This window comes from Balaenoptera physalus (assembly GCF_965194825.1).
Source record: "Balaenoptera physalus genome assembly, chromosome: 4".
NCBI lineage: Eukaryota > Metazoa > Chordata > Mammalia > Artiodactyla > Balaenopteridae > Balaenoptera > Balaenoptera physalus.
Genome location: NC_138891.1, coordinates 20,585,346 through 20,608,001, shown reverse-complemented (window position 1 = coordinate 20,608,001; position 22,656 = coordinate 20,585,346). Strand labels below are relative to the sequence as shown.

Genomic DNA, 22,656 nt, shown 5'->3' with positions numbered 1-22,656 from the left:
CGCGCGCCAAGCGCAGAGAGGTCCGCGGAGTCGCCTCCTGCAGGGTCTCGGGCGCCCCGCGCGCCGGGGGAGCTCGCTCTCTCCCGACCAAGCAGCCTGGCCAAAGGAACTCTTGGTCGCTCTTTGCTGCGCGTCGCGCGCCGGGGAGAAGCGTCTCTCCTCGACTCCGGGCGGGCGGGGCGCTGTTCTCCCTACAGGTTTGCTTTAATGATTTTCTTGAAAGAAAGAGACAGTTGTGAGCAAACAGGTTTGACAGGGACTGCTCCCCACCCCCACCCCCCAACCCCAGGGGATTTCTTTTTGTCTGCGCCTGACTTCAAAGTCGTAATCGGCCCCTGTCAGCGGCGTGACGGGGAGGATTTGGGCTGTTTGTTGGGGCGAGTCCCGGCTGCGCACCTCGGCGGAGGCTCTGCGGCCCGCGGGGCGCGGGAGGCAGGGCTCAGGCAGGTCCCTGCGGGGGCCGAAGCTGGGGCCAGGCCTAAGGAGCGCAGACAGCTGCACAAGCCCGACTGCCAGGGACGGAGACGAGGTGTGATTGGCAGAAGCTGCCCGAGCTAGGTCTGCGGCTTTAAGTCCGGGACCTGCGCTGGGTCCTCTGCTCCCTGCTGGCTGGAAAGAAGTCTCAGTGACCCAGCCACGGCGCACCCCAGTTTCCTGGAGCTCCGTTCCGAGTCCCCAGGGCCGGGCTCAATCTGGAACCCTGGTTTCAGTTTTCCAACTGCCGCCGCCCGAAGCCTTCCGTACTCGGACCCACTTGGTGCCCCTTCCTAGCCTAACCCCGCCTGGAAGTCGGCTGGGCGCCCGGGTGGGGCCGTGCGCGGGGTTCCTCCTCGGGCTGGGGCCCTCTGTGTACCCAGGGCGCTGGTGCGCCGGGCTCTGCGGGGAGACACCCAGACCCCTGTAAGCTTCGTCTTAGGAGATGTTAAGGGACACTGAGCTATGAGGCAGATCAGAGCGGTTGACAGGACTGTCAGCTGGGGTTATATCAGACAGCGAAACCGCGAAGCCTCCACCCTGGGCCTCCTGGGCTTCCTAGGGGGCGGGAGGAGGGGCTTTCCCTAAGCGCCCGGAGCCCCCAGACCGGACGACCACCAGAGGCAAGTCACTTCCTAATTGTTTCGATTTGTAAGAGGGTTTTGTGATGCTAAGTAAGCGTGGCGCAGCCCGCCGGGCCTCCCGCCCACGAGTCCCCCAGCCCGCCTTTGTTTACCTTCGCCCGATCGCTCATTTATTTATCTATCTATTATTTATAGGCGTCCTCTCCTATTCAGCGCCCGTGTATGTTAATTGTGTTATACCATTTAATTCTAACATCGGTCTCCAAAGAGCTCTTAATGAGAAAAGCATATACAACACGGATCACTTTGCTATTCAGCTCAGCCAGATGGACAACTGCTAACTTTTTTTTTTTTTAATAATGAAAATCCCCCTTTGACAAAGGGGCTCAGATGAATAGGCTCCAAATAACACCTCAAACACTTCTAATTGTTTTGAGGACAATATGCTAATCCGTGGTTTTCGGCTTTGGTGTCTGTTGACCACGTTTCCGTGCACTTGCGGCCACCGACTCCTTTGGAAATGGCAGAGGCAAGCGCACAAATCCCTCAACAGCAGCAGAAAGCAGACAAGCCGCTCGGCTGCCGCCACCCCCACCCAGCACCATATCAAAGAAAGTGAGAAAGGCACCCGACCTACGGAAAAACACGCGTGAGCACGGCTGTGGCGGTGAGAGTGGTGGTGGGGGGGAGACAAGCAATGGGGGGCACCCTTCGATTTTGAGAACATGTTCCAAAGAGTTGTTCTGAAAGCAATCAAAAGGTCCTTTCTCCCCGTGAAAGCCAGAGCAATCTTCAAGCCAACATTCAACCACCGGGGATAAGAAAAAGGCTCTTTTCCTTGTTGGATAAACACAAAGGGCTACGAGTTATTTAATTTTTATGATGTTTTAAGAAACTCCTTGTAGGAGCCGTGTCACCATCGTCTTCATTTTCCCTTTGCACCTGCAGGGTCTTAGTAAAAAGTCTCCCACCGTCCGGAGCGGGGACCTACAGCATTTCTTAGACTTTTATTTTTTAACTTAGAAACCAGTATCAAGCCCCCAATCCCCAGCAGACCCAGCAACAGCGTTTTCAAACACCTTGTTAAAAAAATATCCATTCCACCGCTCTTCCCCCAACATTGAACTTAAACACCCACCGCAGGACGAGGTGCTCTGCGGGCAAATGCTTCCCTGTAGGCTCGGCGCTTCTTTCCATTCCTTTGGAGTTTGGTTTAAAAAAAGAAAATGCACTCAGATCTCAGAAGTCTGGGTCGGCCTTTGTCTTAGTTCAATCGCTTCTCGAAGTGGTCTGACCACTTTGTGAAAAACTCAAGGAAGGAGTGATGTCCCAGGAATGGATACCTTTGTCTGGCCTCTAAAGGCAAAAAGTGGATCCCGAGGGGGCAATTGGGACAAACCCTAGATTCTGGGCCCCTCTGCACCTGGCCCACGGGACACCAGGCTCGGCCCATGCAGGCCAGCCGCCAGCCGCCACTGCTGGAGTCACTCTATGTACACTCAGCCTCCCAGAGACCCCGGCCCCCGTGGACCTGGCCTCTCGACTTCAGATTTTATGCACATCAAAGGTTACTTTTTGCAATGACAGATTGTCTTTATTCAAAACGTCTTTGTTCAACAAATGAACAGAGTAAGGAGGTGAAATCCTTCTAGGTACATTTCCAAGACATTGTCAAAACATTTATGACCATTTAGGATGTTTTTATTCTTTTAATTTTTGTTCACTTTCTACTTCCTGACTTCATAACCTGACATTCTGTCTAAAAGTAAACTTAGGTCTCTAGGAGCACTGCTTTATACAAAGTAAATAACCATGTGGGTCCTTTTGTTTTACCTTTAAAGAAGCAAACACTATCATAGCATGATTTTAAATAGATATGTTTCCCTTTCTGTGGTTTTAAACTTTTAAACCTTTTCCCCCACACGAGAAGAGCAAATGGCACCTAGTTGTGTCTGATGGCAAAACACAGAGACACAGCTAACTCTTTCTTCAGGGTGCAAAAGAAAAAAAATATATGCATATTCTAGATATAATACCAGGATCTGGGAGTTCTGGAGTCCAAAGCCCATCAGAGGAAAGAGAAGGGGACATAAATAAAGCAAAACTGCCTACTTTTTTTGTCCAAAGGGGGTACAGTCGGAGGTTTGTTTTGGGACAGTCGGGGTAGGGGCAGCTGTATAGCTGTCATAACCGTTCGCAAGTTTCTGGCACCTGTCTGCGCCTTGGGTCCGGAAGGATGCCCCAACCATCCCCGCGGAAGAGAGAGAGGCAGAGTCTGGGGTGGGGTAGGGGGTGGCAGCAGGACTGACCCCTAGGCATCTGCAGGCCCCGGATAGGCGCAGAGGACGGGGTGCAGACCCCGATTCCAGGCCGCCCTCCAGGTCTGGCAGGCCGGGCTGGGGGTTACATGGCCGTGGCGTGGGCTGACGAATAAGGGTCTATGCCAGTCTTGGTCATGCCCGGGAAGAGGATGTAGGCGACGGGGGGCTGCAGGGTGGAGGCAGACCAGGCGGTACAGTTACAGGGCACCACGTAGCCCGGGTTGGTGGGGGACGGGTGCGTGTGCGTGTGCTGGCTGGGGCAGCTGAGGCTGCCGAAAGCGCCGTTCTGGTAGCCCAGGGTGGACGCGTAGGGCAGCGCGCCGGTGGCCAAGGTGTGGGGCACTTCACCCATCTTCTGGATGGCGCTCGAGCTAAACTGCGCGGGGTCCAGCAGGGAGTAGGGCGCCGAGGCGGGCGGCAAGAAGGCCCGGGCTTTCTCGGGCGCGCTCAGGAGGCCGTCGGAGGCCCCCACGGGCAGGCCGGCCGCCTTGAGCGGGTCCGTGTCGCCCAGGTAGGGCAGGGGGAAGACATACCTGTCCTTCTTGAGCAGGTTCTTGGGCTTGCGCCGCGGCCGGTACTTGTAGTCAGGGTGTTCCTTCATGTGCTGGGCGCGTAGCCTCTTGGCCTCGTCAATGTACGGCCGCTTCTCTGCCTCGGACAGAAGCTTCCATTCGGCGCCTAGGCGTTTGCTGATCTCTGAGTTGTGCATCTTGGGGTTTTCCTGGGCCATCTTGCGCCGCTGGCCTCGGGACCATACCATGAAGGCGTTCATGGGTCGCTTGATGTGGTCTGAAGGTTTGGACATGGTCCGGGAGGCTAGGCGGTGGGGGTGGGCAGTGCAGGGGCTCTGCAGGCGAGCCCGGATGCGGTTGTCGGTCTGCCTGTCTGTCCGTCCTGAGCCGGGGCTCTGCGCTCCCCTCGCCTCCGCACCGCAGAGGGGAAGCCAGAGAGAAGCGCTCACCCCGCAAAGTTCAGCTGATCATGCCAGTCTCGGCACCTAGGCAGGCCCCGGGGGGCGAGCGGGGGCAGGAAGGGCGGGGGGAGGAGAGGGCGGCCGGCCGGGGGGCTGCCGGCACCAGAGGCTGGGGCCCAAGTACCGGAGTCTCTGGGATTAAGTGGCCAGGTAATTTGCTGGCGAGGGCAGGAAGCTCCTCCTTCTCCCCCTCTCCACCTTCGCCTTCTCTGGTTCTCTTCTCTCCAGTGTCTACGGCCGTGGCTCCCTCCCCCCCGCCCGTGGCTTTCCCGGAGCTGCCTCGCCTAGCGCAGCACTAGGCTGAGAATGCGGGGAAGCTGGTGAACGAGAGCCAAAAGCGGCGAAGTTCAAAGGCGAGGTGGGCCAGGACCGCACGCACTCTGACATAAGCGCGGGGCGGCGACTCCCCAACCTGGGCGCCAATCAGCTGCAGAGAAGGCGAGGGGGCGCACCTGCCAACGCGCCCGCGTTGGAAAGAGGGAGCGCGACTGCTGGGGGCGGGGAGAGGTGTAAGGGAGAGACCGAGAGAACGGAGCGGCCAGCTCCGGACCGGCGACTTGGATTCCACCTTGTTTCTGGCACTGCCAACAAATAAAACTCTTCTTGCCCGTTTCCTTTCCCGGTTGTGCAAAGGAGAAATGGGGCTTCGAATACAAAGACCCGGGGAGGGGGCAGCAGAGGGAGCAAGCCAAGAGAGCGTGTTGATAAATAGGACAGCCTCGCCACGAAATGCAAGGACAGCACATTCCCCCCCTTGTCAAAGATCCTTGGAAGAGGAAAAGAATGTATCAAACTCAGGTTAAAAAGCGAAATAAACTTTTCACGCCGTGCCCTCGGCGGTCCGTTGGCTGCGTTCTCACGGGACGCCGGTGCGGCTCCGCCTCCACCCTGCCCCGGGATGCGGCGCCTTGGGCGAAGCTCAGGGCCCCGGGCTAGCTCAGCCGCGCGTTCCAAACCGATGCCCGAGGGCCTTGCGTCCGGAGGTGCAGAGTTTTCAAACCCTGGTTGGTGAGCCTTGAAGAGCACCGCGACTGGCTCTTCACTTTCGTAGAGGGGGCGGGGGATGGGATTTCCATCACGATTCCTATTTATGTTACTATTATTTAGTGTTTTTAAACCTCCAACTTTCTCTCCACATCTGTCCAAACCGGGAGGGCAATCCAAAGGCCGGCTAGCGCCCGGCGGGGCGTGTGGTTTTCCCCGCTGCCCCTTCAGCAGCGGCCCTAGAGCGGAGGCTCAAGCTGTATCCGCACCCAGGGTCGGTTTGTCCCCGGGCGTCTCTTCCCACCCAGCGAGAAAGCGAGACTCGTTTCTTGCGTCAGATGAGCATTCTTCGGGTAAAGAGGACGAAATAACCCGCGGAGCCAACCTGCGCGCCTGTTTCCTTTGAATAATTGCCTGCCCGATGTGAAATGCCCTTGGGGGAAATATTTATTAAATGGAAACCATTGTCCCAGGCCCAGCAGGACCTGCGTGTGTTCCAGGCTTATTGGCTTTTGCACCAGCCTCTCTCGGGAGCACCGACCAGAAACGCGCGCTGCTCCTCGGGCTTGGACCGGTTGGGGGTGGGGGAGGTTAGCAGAGAACGAGGAGGCAGGGAGAGAGGGTCTTTCTTTAGCATGTAGTGTGTCAAGTTTGAGGCGAAGGCTTTGCTTTTCCTTCCTACAATTAGAAAGACGTGTGGCATTTCTCATCCTCAGCGCGCTCTTCAGAGAGGTGGGCACTATGCCCATTTTACAGATTAGGAAACTGAGGTTGGGAAAGGCTACGTGATTTGCCAAAAGTGACTCCAATGGAAAGTGGTGACGCCGGGTGTACAGAATTTGAAACACTTACCTGTTTTGTTTTGTTTTGTTTTCCCCACCCCACGTGGCGCCACGTCTGAGGATTAGATAGTGCTGAAGCCAAACGCGGGCCCCTCGACGAGACTACTGTAGCCATCGAAACCTGCCATACGGATAAACTACACTGGAGGACTGATCCTCAAGCCTGCTCTTGATTTACTTAGGCTCTTGTCCGAGACCTGGCCTCCCTGAGGGTAGACCTCGCGCCCGGAGAGCCACCTCCGCGTGGGCTCGCGAGCAGCTGCTGTCTTCACATTCCTCTCAGCCCCAGCCCCGGCCTCCTCCTGCCCTCTACCCCTGTTTTCTCGGCAAGAGGTTTCATTTAGCTTGGGGTACCAGGAAGTAGAAGCCCTTTCCAGCCCAATCCGGGGAGGGTTTCCAAGAGAGGCTGGCAACTCCAACTCAGATTGGACCAGCCTGCTGACTTAGCGCTGTGCTCAGAGCCCGCCAGGGATCCGAGGTCTAGGGACCAGGTCATTCTAGTTCCAGTGGGCGATCTCGACCGTTTGCGGAAGGAATGACAGAAATGTTCACATCTGCAGAGAGGTATAGGGTCCGGCGGGACCCTCCAAATCTCACTCAGGAACCCTCAGGGGACACTAAACCCACACAGAGGTTTGTGTTAAGGCAAACCAACCTCTTGAAAACTGCTTAAGGAGGGGATCTGGCATGGGGTCTTAGACCCCTTCTCTCTTTCCAACATCCAGGCCAACTCAGTCCTTTTGTCCCGAGGCAACTCGGGGCAGGCGCGGGCTCTCCTTCAGTCCTCATATTTCCACCTCGTCTTCTTGTCCCCGTTCCTCTTTAAACGTCTTGCGCTCAGAGCTCAGCTCGCAATCCAGGAGTCCGGAGGGAATTATTACAAAGGGCGCACAGTGGTGGCGTGGCAGTTTGCGGGCAGGGCGCCCCTGACCACCCAGGGTTCCGAAGTCCCAGGCTGTCTGGGTCACGCTGCACTGGCTCTGGCGGGAGCCGGCATCCTGCTGCTCATCTTGGCCTTGAGACTTGAACTCCGCGCTGCGAAGGAACTCAGGGTTGAGGGGCGCGCTCTCCCCACCTGGCATCGCGGCGTCTCCTAGGCGGACGGCGCAGCCTCGTACGCCCCTTACACAGAGCTGGCTGGCCACCGGTTCATTCAACACTCCTTAACGCTGGGCCTGGCTCGGTGCCGTCTCCAGCCCATGCCTCTACCTTCTCCTGGGCTGCTTTGTCCCTCTGAGCTCTGCCTCCCTGCCAGGCTTAGATCCCTGGGCAGACGTCCTGGAGAGGTGGCTCCTGGGAGAACCAGCAGTTTTGGTCACCACCGGAACAGGTCTTTAAGACAGAGGTCGCCTAAAGGCGCCTCCTGCTTTATCCGCAGCCTGAAGCTTGGGCCGAAGGCCACTCTCCAGGGCCGCAGACCTCCCTGGGATGTGGCTTTTCCGCTTCCGCGTTTGCCTACAGAATCCGCGCGCACGTCCTCAGTACGCGCGTCTTTACGCAGCGCAGTTACTCAAGGCCCGCCGCGTGCGGTCCTGAGCCTGGCGTCTGAATCACTGAGCAACATGGACCCGGTCGGCGAACCGACGCTGTTCCGGTCGAACGAAGGAGAGGCCTCGGAGGTCAAGACCCAATCCACTTCTCGCCCCGCCCCCTCTCCCCTGGCGCCCCAGCAAGGTCCAAGATGCGCCTTCCTCTCTTTTGGCTCTGGGCCTTTGTAGGGAGCACTTACCCCTCCCGTCGCCCAACTCCTTTCCGTACCTCAGGTCTCTTTCAAGGCTTCACCTCCTCTGAAGGGCCTTCGTTGATTCCCGAACTGGGCTAAGACCCCCTTCTGTGCTCTCCCTCTTACGCCCTCTCCATCTCACGCCCTCTTCCCCAGCCCCGCGTGGCGCCGTGTCGCAGCCCGTGCAGTCCACCGGGCGTCGAGCTCCTCGAAGGTGGCGGCTGCGTGTTATTCATCTTTGAGTGCCCGGGGTCCGCACACCGCCGAACGCAAAGAAGACACCGGATAGTTTCCTTCTGCTCAGGCTTAAACTTTTCCAACAGGCCTTTCCGTGACTTGCAGCTGAGGGGACAGGACCCCAGATGCAGCCTGGTAGAGCCAAACGCGGAAGTCACGGGCCCCCAGGCCTGCACCCACCTGCTTGGCCTCAATACCCTGCCGGCCTTCCAGCCTCCACCCCACCTCTCTAGTGGGAGGAAGGTCTCCTCTCCTAGGCCTCCTGGACTGAGCGAGAGCCCGGCGCGGAAAGGAAGATGCGCAGACCCTGGCTTGGAGAACGTGGTTCGGGGGGTGGAGGAGAAGAGGAGAGCTTGTCACGCGGCTCGCGCCCGTCGGGTTTTCGAAGAGGCCAGGAGAGTCGCCGCGTCTGGACAGGCCGAGGTGTTGGGCACGCGCGGGATGCCAGCCCTGCCGGCTCACTGCGGCCGCTCTGGGATTCCCGAGAGGAACTGAGGGAAGTTCCAGGTGCCGGTTTCGGGGAGCTTGCGCGAAGCCCCGGCTCCCGCTCGCTGCGGGGAGTGTGAGGTGTGCAGCAACCGGAGCGCTGATCCGGCCCACTCCCGAGAGTCGACAGCCCGGGGGCCAGCGTTGCAGATGGTAAATGGAATCTTAGGAAATAGTGCACTTTTGGTTAAATCATAAACTTTTACCTTTTCTTATTACAAAAAATATTTTAATATTTGGCTCCCCTGCTTTTCCCCTTTTTCCTGTTTTCTATTTTCAAATTCGGAGACCCAGGGCTGTGGTCCTATTAAAACATTTCCTGGTAATTGCTCTAGGGTCTTCCCTCCAGAACCCAGCCTAGGCCCGGTGCTCCTTGAAATTTTGTAAAACTCCAAGTGTCCCTCGCAGCCAAGAGGGCACAGGAGGGCGTGGCTTCCACCAAGAAACGATGAGAAACTGAACAAAACAGGGTCTCAGTCCTGGAGCGCCTGCAACAGCGTGTTTGCCGCCAACTGGCAGAGCGAACTTGGTTGGGCTGAAGGACACTTCTGTCTCAAACTCCGAGTGTGCCCAGGTAAGGAGATTTTTTGATACTTCAAACCACCTTAATTTGAGTAGCTGGGGTCTGTTGGAAGCAGACATCACTTGATTCACCGACTTGGTGCAAGTTAATAGAGGATTGCATAACATCTACACACGCCTCCCAGAAAGAGCAAGGGTTGGGAGCAGGGGTAGGACTTTGAAATCTTATTCATTCACTAATGGCTATTTCTTGAGCACCTACTATGTGTCGGGCACTATGCTGGATTCTGGGACACAGCAGTGAACAAAACCTGCAAATGCCCTTCTCCCCTGGTGCTTACAGCCCAATGGGAGGACAGACATAAACTGAGAAACAAGTCCTGGGGTGATTCCTGGCTCCACCACTAAGTAGTTGCATCACTTCAGGCAAAGTACTTAACCTGTCTGTGTCCTGGTTTCCTCACCTGCAATGGGTATAATGGATTATTATAAGGATTAATTGAGTTACTATGAGGAAAACCCTTAGAACAGTGCTTGGCCTGTGAACCTGCCCAATAAATAGATTATATTATTTTATCATTAAATAAATATGGAGTTGATTTCTGATAGTGATAAGTGGCCAACAGTGAATCAGGGTGATGAGACAGGGGCTGAGGGAAGGGGGGTGGGTGGATAAAGCAGGAGAAGTAGGAAATACCACCACCTGGGGGAGAGACTAACTGAAGGTACCTGAAAGATTTAAGGAGCCAGTATGGCTGAAACCTGGCCATGACCTTGGGGAGAGTATAAGGAAAAGGCTGGGTGAGGTCGGCAGAGCCCAGACTATCTAGGGCCTTGTAGACTCCATAAGGAGTTCGGGTTTATTCTAAGTGTACTGGGAAGTCATTGGAATGAGAGCCATCAGAATGATTTAACAACAATCCCAGCAACCACATACACAAATTATTCATTATCAGACACTCTACTTATGGAGGAATCTCACCTCCAGTTATGGGCCAGAAACTTCATAAATGGACAGATTTTTCTTGGCCCTGGAGTCAGCTGCTTGACCATCCCTTAGAGAATAATGCCACCCTGCTGAACGCTTTGGAATCCTCTTCTCTCTCCTTTCCCCACTGGAAGCCAAGGAATAAACCAAGGGATGGTCACAGCCGTTCACGATTCTGAAAACATGTCCATTGATAGTCTGTAAATATTAGCAGCCTGATGGGTCCCTGACTTACTCTTCCCACTTCCCACCAAGTAAAGTTCTCCTACTTCCCTGTGGAGAGCCTGAGGCCTCTGACTTGACCCTTTCTGGAGATATTGAGTCCACATTTAGGCATCTTGAATGTCTCAGCCTGAGAAATATAGGAGTTGTATGTGAGCAAGTGAGGTTTCTTAGGATTAAAAAATATCTCGTGGTTATAAGAACAGGAAAGACACATTTGTTTCTAAGAATAAAAGCCAAAGGAATGTCAACATTGTATGCCTATCTCTTGGCTTTTATTGTGTTCAGGTGTTTCACATGCATTAGGGCTCCCACAACCCCATTCTTTTAATGTAAGAATCCTTGGTCAGCTTTTATCATAAATAATACTCTTTAAGGCTCTGTGTTTGCCTAATGCAATCGGCCAAGTTATTGGAGCATACCTTCTCTTGCCAATTTTATCACAAATTATACACCGCAGAGGATAAGACCAAACTCTGGCAACAAGCCCCAATAGAGGATCAGAATAATGCTTCCTCTTTTTGTGGTACCTGCCTTTGCTGCTCCCAACATAAACAGCAGGAAATATTAGGGCACTCAGCATTTGCAAAAGGGGCCACATTAAGCATGCTTATTTTTGTGTACCTTTTGTTTCTTTAAAGCATCATTTTTACATGTTCTGAACACGATCAACCCTTAACATTTTATTTAACAAGGAAGTCATTGAAATATTTATGAAGTGAATTGATGGTTAAGTAGAAAGAGCTATAAAAATGGAGTTTAAGACCTAGGGCTTCTAATTACTGTGAGACCTTGGGCAAATCACTTGTCTTCTCTTGGCCTCAGTGTAACAAGTTACTCCAAAACTTAGTGGCTTGAAACAACAAACTTTATGGTCTCATCTGGTTTCTGAGGGTCAAGAATCCAGAACTAGCCAGGTAGTTCTGACTCAGAGTTGCTTATGAGAGTGTGATCAAGATGTTGCTAGGGCTGCAGTCATCTGAAGGCTCCATTGAGCTGGATCTGCTTCCAGGCTCACTCATGTGGCTGTTGGCAGGAGGTCTCAGTTTCTCATCACACAAGCCTCTCCCTAAAGACTGCTCACATCATGGCAGCTTGATTCTCTTGTGCAAATGATCTGAGAGGGACTGAGACAGAGGCTTGGTCCACTGTGGGAGAGGACTACACCAGGGTGTGGATATCAAGAGGAGGGATCACAGGGGAGTGTCCCGGGAGCTTCCTACCACATGCTCCAACTGGACAAGAGTGGAAAGAGCTTTGTAGGCAGCAAAATACCATAACTCTAAGTTACCTTCACTGATTCCGTTTCTTCTGGACAGAATCATAGCTAGCTCTGGTCAGAACTGTGCAGAGAACCTCATTTTGTTTTAAATTCTACCACTTGCCTCTGTCGGTGGACATTGGCCCCGCTGGAGCTGGCTCATGCCCTTTTTTGCGGTTTCGTTAGCACCATCCTGCCCCTCACCATTCTCCTTCCCAAACTGTGTCCTGTTAACTTCTGTCAGCTTCTGTGAGCTGAGATGCTCACTAATTATTAAGGTGTCAAGAAAGGACTTGAGGAGCTGGATTATTTTTAAGCCCCAATTGAAATTTATTATAAAAATATGGGGGTGCTCAGGATTTGAAGGAAGGGTTGACTCAGTAGAGAACAGCAAAGGGAGTTCTGGGACCTCACAGGTTCATGGACTTTGTCTCTGGTGCCACAAACACTGAGTGGTGGCCACAAACACCACTCAGCTTATCTGGAGCTGGATTTTAGAAGAGGACCCAGGTCAGGGTGACTGTGATGGAGAAAATAGAGGCAGTGTTGATGATGCTGATGGAGCCCTTTGCAGCACCTCTGAAATGATCTCACTTCACTCTGTCTGCTCTTTAGCTAGTCCTGATCCTGATATCCACAGGTAAAAAAAATGTGAAAATATCTCTAAGTGAAAAGCCCATTAGCAATCAGTTCATGAGGAACCAGTGCATTGACTTAGAATATGCTGATCAATTTGACCTTTTTCTTTTTTTGTTATTTAAATTTTACTTTACTGAAATAGTACATTCACATGGTTTCAAAAGTTAGAAAGTACTAAAGCCTGGTAAGTCTCCTGCCCCAGGAAACTCCTGCCTTTCACAGTTCCCCAAAGAGCCTTTCTCCAGAGATAGCCATTTTCCATTCCTCCAGAATCACTTCACATCTCCATATTTCTAAACAAAATGTGCAGACTGTTATCTCCTGGCTGATAGGCGAGGAGTTAGTTCTCTGGCTCCCCACCCACTCGGCTTCCTCTCCTCTCCTCTCCTAATGTAGTTCTATTCTGTGTAGTTTTAAAATTTTTAAAACTTTTTATTTTTTGATTAAATTAGCAGTGTTCACATGATTATACCTATGCAGATATTCAATATTGCGCATTGTAGTGTATTAGGATGATGTTCATTTCTTACTTTCTACTAATTGCCCTATTTCCCACTTACTTGGTTTGCTTTCTAGCTGTTACTGATTCTCCCCAGCCTTCCCACAGCCCCTTACACAACTTCCCATGAGGCCAGCCATGTCAGGGAGTCCCCCATTCAAGACTCTTTCTCGGAGATATCCTTTCTGGAGGTCCTTTCCTTCTGGGTTGGGGTCTTAGTTTCTATTTCTCACACCTTCCCCTTTCTTGTTTTCTCCCATGTTTTGTGGGAGTGCATCTCCCAGTATTTTCATCAGGTTGAAGAGATGGCAGGGCAATGGTAGTCCTCAACATGAGTCTCCTTAAGTCCCAGGGCTCCAGGCTGGAATGGTTGCTTCTCAGCCTGGTGCCTGTGGTCTCCTTTCATCTTCACCCAGAACATTGCCTTCATTTCTCTCTCCCGTGGGAGCTCCAGGTTTTGTGTCCTGTCTTCAGCTCTCAGGTTTCATCCTTCATGGTTTGGGTACAGGAGCGTCCTGTCCTCACTTTTGCTCCTCCCCCTTGACTCTGGCCCCTACCTCTAACTTTCTGAGCTCCCCTCTGTCTTACCTCATGGCATTCTTTCTCCCCTGCCTTCAGAGGCCAGTGCCCTCATGCTGCCCGATGGCAGTCCTGCCCTCTGCGAACATGCTTCTCTACTCTTATTAGAGCTTTCCCTGAAAACATTCAAGGGAACAGCTCTATCCAGGACAGACCTGGCTTTGGAAGAGTTGGCATCTCTGATTCTAGCGTGGGTTAGTGGCGGAGGGAAAGTTCAGTTGACACAAACCTGGCAAACCTCGTCCTAGGTGGTGAGGGACCAACAGGTCTTGATGGAGGAGATGGGAAGAGGAGGGGATCTGTCCTTCCTGGTTATTATCCACAGGGATTTCTGTTGAACCAGTGAGGCAAGACATAGACTCAGAAAGTGTTTTGAGAGCAGACAATTATAGCAGGAAGCAGCCAGCTATTATTGAATTCCTCTTTACTCATATCGTATTCCATGTACTTATGCAAAAACTCTTTACATACATTATTTAATAGTCAATAAGCTTAGGTGGAGAAATCTGTCATTATCCCCATTTTGAAGACAAGGAAACTGAGGCCCTAAAAAAGTTAGACAGGACTTGCCCAAAGTCACAGAGCTAGTAAGCAGTGGATCCAGGGTTTGAACTCAGATATTGTCTGACTCAAGACCCCTCATCTTGCTGTCCCAGCTCCCCTCAGGATGACCCACTCTGAACTTGAATGGAACCTAAGCATGGTACAAGGCAGAGGAGGACCGTGTGGATCCTTGAGGGCTAGAACTTCACAGAAGGATCCTTGAGCAGAGACCTCGACCCTCTTCTTTAATGAAAGGATGGTAAGGTCCTATAGGCTGAGGGGAGGGAAGGTGGCAGTTCAGGTGGAGAGATGTGTGCATTGCAGCAGGTATAGAGATGAGAGGAAGGACTCAGTACAAATTGGGGAAAGGTGAAAGTAGACCAGATCTCGATGGCATTGGATACCAGAATGGGGGCTGGCAGTCTATTGGATAGGCAACCAAGACAGTACATGTTAGAGATGAGGAGTAAGGGCTTAAAAGTGAGACTTTATAGAAAGACAAATGCCATGTGATATCACTTCTCTGTGGAATCTAAAATATAACACAAATGAACTTGTCTATGAAACAGAAACAGACTCATAGACATGGAGAACAGACTTGTGGTTGCCGAGGGGGAGGAGGGTTGAGGGAAGGATGGATTGGGAGTTTGGGATTAGCAGATGCAAACTATTATATATAGAATGGATAAACAACAAACAAGGTCCTACTGTAGAGCACAGGGAACTATAGTCAATATCCTGTGATAAACCATAAAAGAAAAGAATATGGTAAATAATGTGTATACTATGTATAACTGAATCACTTTGCTGTACAGTAGAAATTAATACAACATTGTAGATCAACTATACTTCAATAATATAAATTTTTTAAAAAGTGAGACTTTTTGAAGTTCAGTGTGAGAGTGTTATAGAAATGGTTGGAGATGGGAAGAAATTGGAAGTTATCCTGTACTTATTTACTATCCTTATTTATTCTGGATAAGCATTTGCAATGTCTCTGCTAATGCAACATTTATTTCAATAAATTCCCCTAAATTCTTACTTTTATCAGAAAGCAGAATGTCTAGTCTGCTGATGAGGACTTATTTTGGTCTCTTATTATGGTTTTAACCAAATATATCTTGCAGCAGTTCTTTGCTAAAAATATTTTTAGGTTTGTACTTACTATGCGAGCGTGGATTGATTCCCTTATCAACCTACGTTCAAGAGCTAAATTCGGTAGGATAATTTTAGCAATGATTAGTCTTCACTATAAATCAGGACAGTCCATTTATAATCCTTGGATTATAATTTAGAAGATAATCTCAATCCTTGTATTTCATAGTATTTACTACACACTGAGATTCTCTGTTTATTAATCTCCACAATGGACACAAGATTAAGAGAAAAAGAAGCCACCCTGGAATGTGTGGCAAAGTCCCTTATGTACATTCAAGTCATGGGGCCAGGATTGGTACACAGGTCTGTCTAATCCTACTCTACCAGACTGCCTCGCTGAAATACTTGCTTAAAGATGTCTAAACATAGGGCATATTTATTGGATATGTGAATTTGGACTTGAGCTGAGTAAGTAGGGCAGATACCTTGAAGTACTTTTGTGGTTCTGTTCGCCGGCACAGAACCCCCTCCTCATTTGTGAACATATATTGTGATTCTCTGACTTGCTAACACAACATCTACAACAGATAATGCTGACAGCCCAGTCAACAGTCATTTCCCCTATTCTTCCTTGATAATCGGACCTTGATTTTTTTCAGTATCCACTGCCCAGGGGTAGCTTGATTAAACCAATAATAGACTCACCATCTGCTTGTCAGTGATTGGTTGAAGGGTGGGCATGTGCCCCAGTCTGGCCAATGAGCGGGAGTCTGCTCTGATGTGGGATTCTGGGGAAAGTTTTCCTTGCTCTACACAAGAGTTGCACAGGAGGAAATGATCCCAGTTTTTCTGTTTTGAGATCTTGTTGTATTCATGTTACTATTTCACTGTTGGAATTAGGACGGCTTCCCTAAGACCATGAGGGGGAATGAGAGGAAGAAAGCACATCAATAAGATGAGGATGAAGAGTCGTGAAAGGGCGAGAATTTAGTTCCTTGATGATTTCATAGAGCTACTGCATTAACTGAACCCAACTTTGAAACTTTTTGATGAGTGAGAGAATTCGTTTTTTTTTATTGTTTAAGTCCTTTCTGGTTAGGTTTTCTGTTGATGCAGTCAAAATCTGCCTATGTGGTAACAAAGCCCCCATCTTTACCATCTCAGGTTTTGTTTAAAATTGGACTTAGCTGAATTTATACAACCACCACAAAGCTCTTATGTGTGGGAGCTGAAGCTCTTTTGGTATGCACATCTGAGTCTTCTTTTTATGGATTTTCTGTTCAGCTACACTCTATTTTCACATACTTTAATGTAGTAAAATTGTGATTATTTTTACTGACCAGTTTATATGGGTTGGCATCTGCTTGCTGTATAAATAACCCCTCCGTTTTGCAATTGGGGAGGAATAGGAATGAGCTGGGCTGAGTTTCTCCCTGTAATGATCTTGGAGCAGTAGATACTGCTGTCCTTTACGGCTGCTGGGAGGCATGTTGGCCCCAATACGATTGGGGGTCTAGAGAACGCCCTCCCCAAAACACACACATTGTAGCTCCTCAGCGCCTATCCCGAGTCCTATGATTGTGCTGATTTAGCCAGTCCTGATGCAGCTGCCCGTGGCTGCCCAGCAGTCCCTCTATTCATCTGTCATTCTGATTACTCTCCCTCAATAAGGCTGCAACTAAAGATCCATCAGACTCTAGCCATTTCATCTGTGAGGTGTCTCTTAGCATCTCTCTATGTCCAAACTAGGCTGTTTCTTCCCCCATCTTTTCTTTTTCTCCCAGTCTCAGAGGGAGAGATGCCTTCCTTTTCTCCAAAGTTCCCTGTACCAGAGGCTCATTCTTCTATCTTCCTCTTGCTATAAAGCTGGAGCCTTTTATATTAACATGTCTTCTGCAAGGATGCCATTCTTTCTACCTAGGGATGGGCTCTGATTTCTCTTGTTCTCGGGCAAAAAACAAGACGACTGTGCTGTTCTTTCAGTGTACTAGACGTCGAGAGTGGAAAATCCATGCCTTTGCCTCCATGTCTTCCCTGCACCTCTGGTCCTTAACACCCTGCCTTCTGTTCCCTGCTCCTGTAAATTACCAAAAGGGAACTAGCGAAGGCAACCAGGCCCTTGTCCTGGCAAATGCATGACCTTCGCTCAGCCCTGCTTTCCCTCGACCATTTGCAGCTATTGGTGCTGTTCTCCATCCTCTAAACTTTTCTGCCGAAAAGTTTAACTTTAAACTTTCCCTGACCTCAGCCCTTTGATTCTTCCCTTTTCACTTTCTCTCTGGGACAGCCCAGTTATGTATTGAAAACCTGGCAGCTGAGATCAGATGAGCTTCCTGCCAAGAACAGTCTGATTAACCTTGTACCCAGGACAATTCAGGGGCTCGTACCAAATAGCACTACAGATGCCTGGTGACTCAGACCTGTCTTCTGCTCAGACCTCTTTCCCAGCCTCTAACTCTGTTTCTGTGCTTAATGAGCATTTCCACGTGGATGTCTGTATATTGCTTCTTTTTCCTTCTGTCCAAAACAGAAGTTATCTTTCCTTCCATGCTGACTGCTCAGCTTCTTCCTTCTTTATTTCAGCCTGTCATAGCATGATTCACTGGGATTATTAGGGTTCTCACCGACTCTTCCTTTTCTCCTTTCTTTCATATGCTGCCACCCACCAAGCCTTGTCTACTCTTTCTTCTTACTGCCTGCCCATTGATCGATCCCTCCTTTCTCTTTCCCATCTTTAGCTTTTGTCACTCCATGCTTGAACTGACAGGAGCTTCTCTTTGCTTCCAACGAATCCACACAATTACCAGATTTCTATTTTAAAACCAAACTTAACACTCCACATGTCACACCTGTGTGCTGAGATGCCTTTCATAACATGAATGAGGTGTCCACTGCTCTCCTGACTCATAAGGAAATATCCAACTGGTTTTTCCCAGTCCACTTTGGTTAGGGGAGAGCCTTTCCCTTCCACCCATCTGCCATCCCAAGGTGCTGGGGCTATTAGATGGTGGGTTTTAGGTAGACGGTGGGTCAGTTGGGCTGTGGAGGACCTGGCAGTGTCCTCAGGTTGGCGACACTGAGCAGGATTCTGCTCGCCCCCAGCTCCCTGGTTCTCAAGATGCAAAGACTCCATCAATCCTCCCTCAGGTAGAACTGAATTTCCCTTTCCTGCCCATGTGCCTCAGTTTTCCCACTCTTCCTCCTCCTTCCCTTCCTCCCACTGGGTCTAACTTTGTTTCAGGTTGTAGAAAAACCTCCCTGGACAAATAAGCACCCAATCCTCTGTCTTTTGTTTGGAGGCACTTGGTCTTTGTAGTTGCTCCCCAAGTGGGTGACTCTCACACTATGGCAATGGCTGGCAGAGGGGAAAAGACCCTCAGGACGCCTGAGAGAGAGGAGGGGAGAGGGAAATCTGCTGAAACACAGGGACAGTTACTGAGGGAAGTAACCTTGCCACTCTTATATGACTTTCTGTCTTTAAAGTAAATTTCAAATGTCTATTTGAGCTTCAGTTTCCTGAACTATAAAAGATACTAATGCCTTTCCCACTGGGTGACATGGGGATCAAAAATAAAATACCATATAAGCAACAAACAAAATAGAAGCAGAACAAAGTGTTATTTCTCCATTATTTCTCTTCCTCACTGTGGCTCCAGATAACCTCTTGACTCTCACCCTGAGGTTACGCATATTCAATCTGTTCTGTTTCATTGTCCAGACCTGAGTCACATGTCCAACCTGGCTGTCAAGGGGGCTGGGAATTACAGTCTTTGTTTTGGACAGATGTGCTGCCCCAAATATTCTGTTACTATGGAAGAAGAGAGGAGCTGGGGAGACAACCAATGGTCTCTGCTATATCATCTTGGTGACTTTTAAATTTTTCTTCCTCTTGTCTATTTTCCTTGGGCACAGAATTTTAACAAAGAGTTCATATGAATACGTTACACTGATCAAGAAATACATAGCCAGTGACATGGCAGCTCACGTGCTGGGAAAGTTGGTTCAGGGTGCAGGAGAAAGGTGGTTTGCGCTGTTTTGACTTCATTGGAGTCAAGCCTCAACTGTGACTGTGGCTCCTCCTGCTCCCACCAACTCTCCTTCAGCTTCTCCCGGTTCAGGTCTCTCCAGGAAGAACCTAAATGAACTCCAGGCTGCGACTGAGCTTTACCACCTTTCAGTGGACCATCTAGGAACAGCAGTCTGCCTTCCTTCATTTACCTCACATCAGTGTCAATTCTCAGACTCTGTCCTATTGCGTCTTCAGGAACCTTGATCATCTCACTAACCCACAGGCCATCATGCTGGTCTTCTACACTGTTGACATCCTACCAATCATCCTTGGAGAAAGAGGGTGTATGTTATCGTGCTCAGTTGTTGAGAGAGAAAGAAAGCAACAATAATGGCATACTGATGCTGCAGCCTTGTGGCTGACAGGGTCTTGGTGCTCCAGCCAGGTGGCAGGCCTGAGCCTCTGAGGCGGGAGACCTGAGTTCAGGACATTGGACCACCAGAGACATACTGGCCCCATGTAATATCAATCAGCCAGAGCTCTCCCAGAGATCTCCGTCTCAATGCTAAGACTCAGCTCCACTCAATGACCAGCAAGCTCCAGTGCTGGACACCCCATTCCAAAGAATTAGCAAGACAGGAACACAACCCTACCCATTAGCAGAGAGGCTGCCTAAAATCATAAGTTCACAGACACCCCAAAACACACCACCAGATGTGGTCCTACCCACCAGAAAGACAAGATCCAGCCTCATCCACCAGAACACAGGCACCAGTCCCCTCCACCAGGAAGCCTACACAATCCACTGAACCAACCTTACCCACTGGGGGCAGACACCAAAAACAACAGGAACTATGAATCTGCAGCCTGCTAAAAGGAGACCCCAAACACAGTAAGTTAAACAAAATGAAAAGACAGAGAAATATGCAGCAGATGAAGGAGCAAGGTAAAAACCCACAAGACCAAACAAATGAAGAGGAAATAGGCAGTCTACCTGAAAAAGAATTCAGAGTAATGAGAGTAAAGATGGTCCAAAATCTTGGAAATAGAATGGAGAAAATACAAGAAACGTTTAACAAGGTCCTAGAAGAACTAAAGAGCAAACAAAGAATGATGAACAACACAATAAATGAAATTAAAAATTCTCTAGAAGGAATCAATAGCAGAATGACTGAGGCAGAAGAACGGATAAGTGACCTGGAAGATAAAATAGTGGAAATAACTACCACAGAGCAGAATAAAGAAAAAAGAATGAAAAGAACTGAGGACAGTCTCAGAGACCTCTGGGACAACATTAAATGCACCAACAGTCAAATTATAGGGGTCCCAGAAGAAGAAGAGAAAAAGAAAGGGACTGAGAAAATATTTGAAGAGATTATAGTTGAAAACTTCACTAATATGGGAAAGGAAATAGTCAGTCTAGTCCAGGAAGCACAGAGAGTCCCATACAGGGTAAATCCAAGGAGAAACACACCAAGACACATACTAATCAAATTATGAAAAATTAAATACAAAGAAAAAATATTAAAAGCACCACAGGAAAGCAACAAATAATATACAAGGGAATCCCCATAAGGTTAACAACTGATCTTTCAGCAGAAACTCTGCAAGCCAGAAGAGAGTGGAAGGACATGTTTAAAGTGATGAAAGGGAAACACCTACCACCAAGATTACTCTACCCAGCAAGGATCCCATTCAGATTTGATGGAGAAATTAAAACCTTTACAGACAAGCAAAAGCTAAGAGAATTCAGCACCACAAAACCAGCTTTACAACAAATGCTAAAAGAGCTTCTCTAGGCAGGAAACACAAGAGAAGGAAAAGACCTACAGTAACAAACCCAAAACAATTAAGAAAATGGTAATAGGAACATACATATATATAATAACCTTAAATGTAAATGGATTAAATGACCCAACCAAAAGACATAGACTGGCTGAATGGATATGAAAACAAGACCCATATATATGCTGTCTACAAGAGACCCACTTCAGACCTAGGGACACATACAGGCTGTAAGTGAGGGGATGGAAAAATACATTCCATGCAAATGGAAATCAAAAGAAAGCTGGAGTAGCAATTCTCATATCAGACAAAATAGACTTTAAAATAAAGTCTATTACAGGAGACAAAGAAGGACACTACATAACGATCAAGGGCTAAATCCAAGAAGAAGATATAACAATTGTAAATATTTATGCACCCAACCTAGGAGCACCGCAATACATAAGGCAAATGCTAACAGCCATAAAAGGGGGAATCGACCGTAACACAATCACAGTAGGGGACTTTAACACCCCACTTTCACCAATGGACAGATCAACCAAAATGAAAATAAATAAGGAAACACAAGCTTTAAATGATACAATGAAAAAGATGGACTTAATTGATATTTATAGGACATTCCATCCAAAAACAACAGAATACACTTTCTTCTCAAGTGCTCATGGAACATTCTCCAGGATAGATCATATCTTGGGTCACAAATCAAGCCTTGGTAAGTTTAAGAACATTGAAATCGTATCAAGTATCTTTTCCAACCACAATGCTATGGGACTAGATATCAATTACAGGAAAAAATCTGTAAAAACTACAAGCACGTGGAGGCTAAACAATACACTACTTAATAACCAAGAGATCACTGAAGAAATCACAGAGGAAATCAAAAAATACCTAGAAACAAATGACAATGACAACATGACAACCCATAACCTATGGGATGTAGCAAAAGCAGATCTAAGAGGGAAGTTTATAGCAATACAATGCTACCTTAAGAAACAAGAAACATCTCAAACAACCTAACCTTACACCTAAAGCAATTAGAGAAAGAAGAACAAAAAAACCCCAAAGTTAGCAGGAGGAAAGAAATCATAAAGATCAGGTCAGAAATAAATGAAAAAGAAATGAAGGAAATGATAACAAAAATCAATAAAACTAAAAGCTGGTTCTTTGAGAAGATAAATCAAATTGATAAACCATTAGCCAGACTCATCAAGAAAAAAAGGGAGAAAAATCAAGAGATTTAGAAATGAATGGGGAGAGGTAACAACTGACACTGCAGAAATACAAAGGATCATGAGAGATTACTACAAGCAACTATATGCCAATAAAATGAACAACCTGGAAGAAATGGACAAATTCTTAGAAAAGCACAACCTTCCGAGACCGAACCTGGAAGAAATAGAAAATATAAACAGACCAATCACAAGCACTGAAATTGAAACTGTGATTTAAAATCTTCCAACAAACAAAAGCCCAGGACCAGATGGCTTCACAGGCAAATTCTATCAAACATTTAGAGAGGAGCTAACACCTATCCTTCTCAAACTCTTCCAAAATATAGCAGAGGAGGAACACTCCCAAACTCATTCAATGAGGCCACCATCACCCTGATACCAAAACCAGACAGAGATGTCACAAAAAAAGAAAACTACAGGCCACTATGACTGAGGAACATAGATGCAGAAATCCTCAAAATATACTAGCAAATAGAATCCAGCAGCACATTAAAAGGATCATACACCATGATCAAGTGGGGTTTATCCCAGGAATGCAAGGATTCTTCAATATATGCAAATCAATGTGCTACACCATATTAACAAACTGAAGGATAAAAACCATATAATAATCTCAATAGATGCAGAAAAATCTTTTGACAATATTCAACGTGCA

General features: G+C 48.7%; 1 protein-coding gene across 1 annotated transcript; it reads right to left on the bottom strand.

Annotated features, from left to right (window-relative positions):
* Positions 1-880: 880 nt before the first annotated feature.
* SOX14 (SRY-box transcription factor 14) lies at positions 881-4,527 on the bottom strand. Its single transcript, XM_082461371.1, has one exon. It carries the CDS (start codon positions 4,182-4,184, stop codon positions 3,462-3,464), a length of 723 nt encoding a protein of 240 aa, XP_082317497.1. The 5' UTR covers positions 4,185-4,527; the 3' UTR covers positions 881-3,461.
* Positions 4,528-22,656: the final 18,129 nt, after the last annotated feature.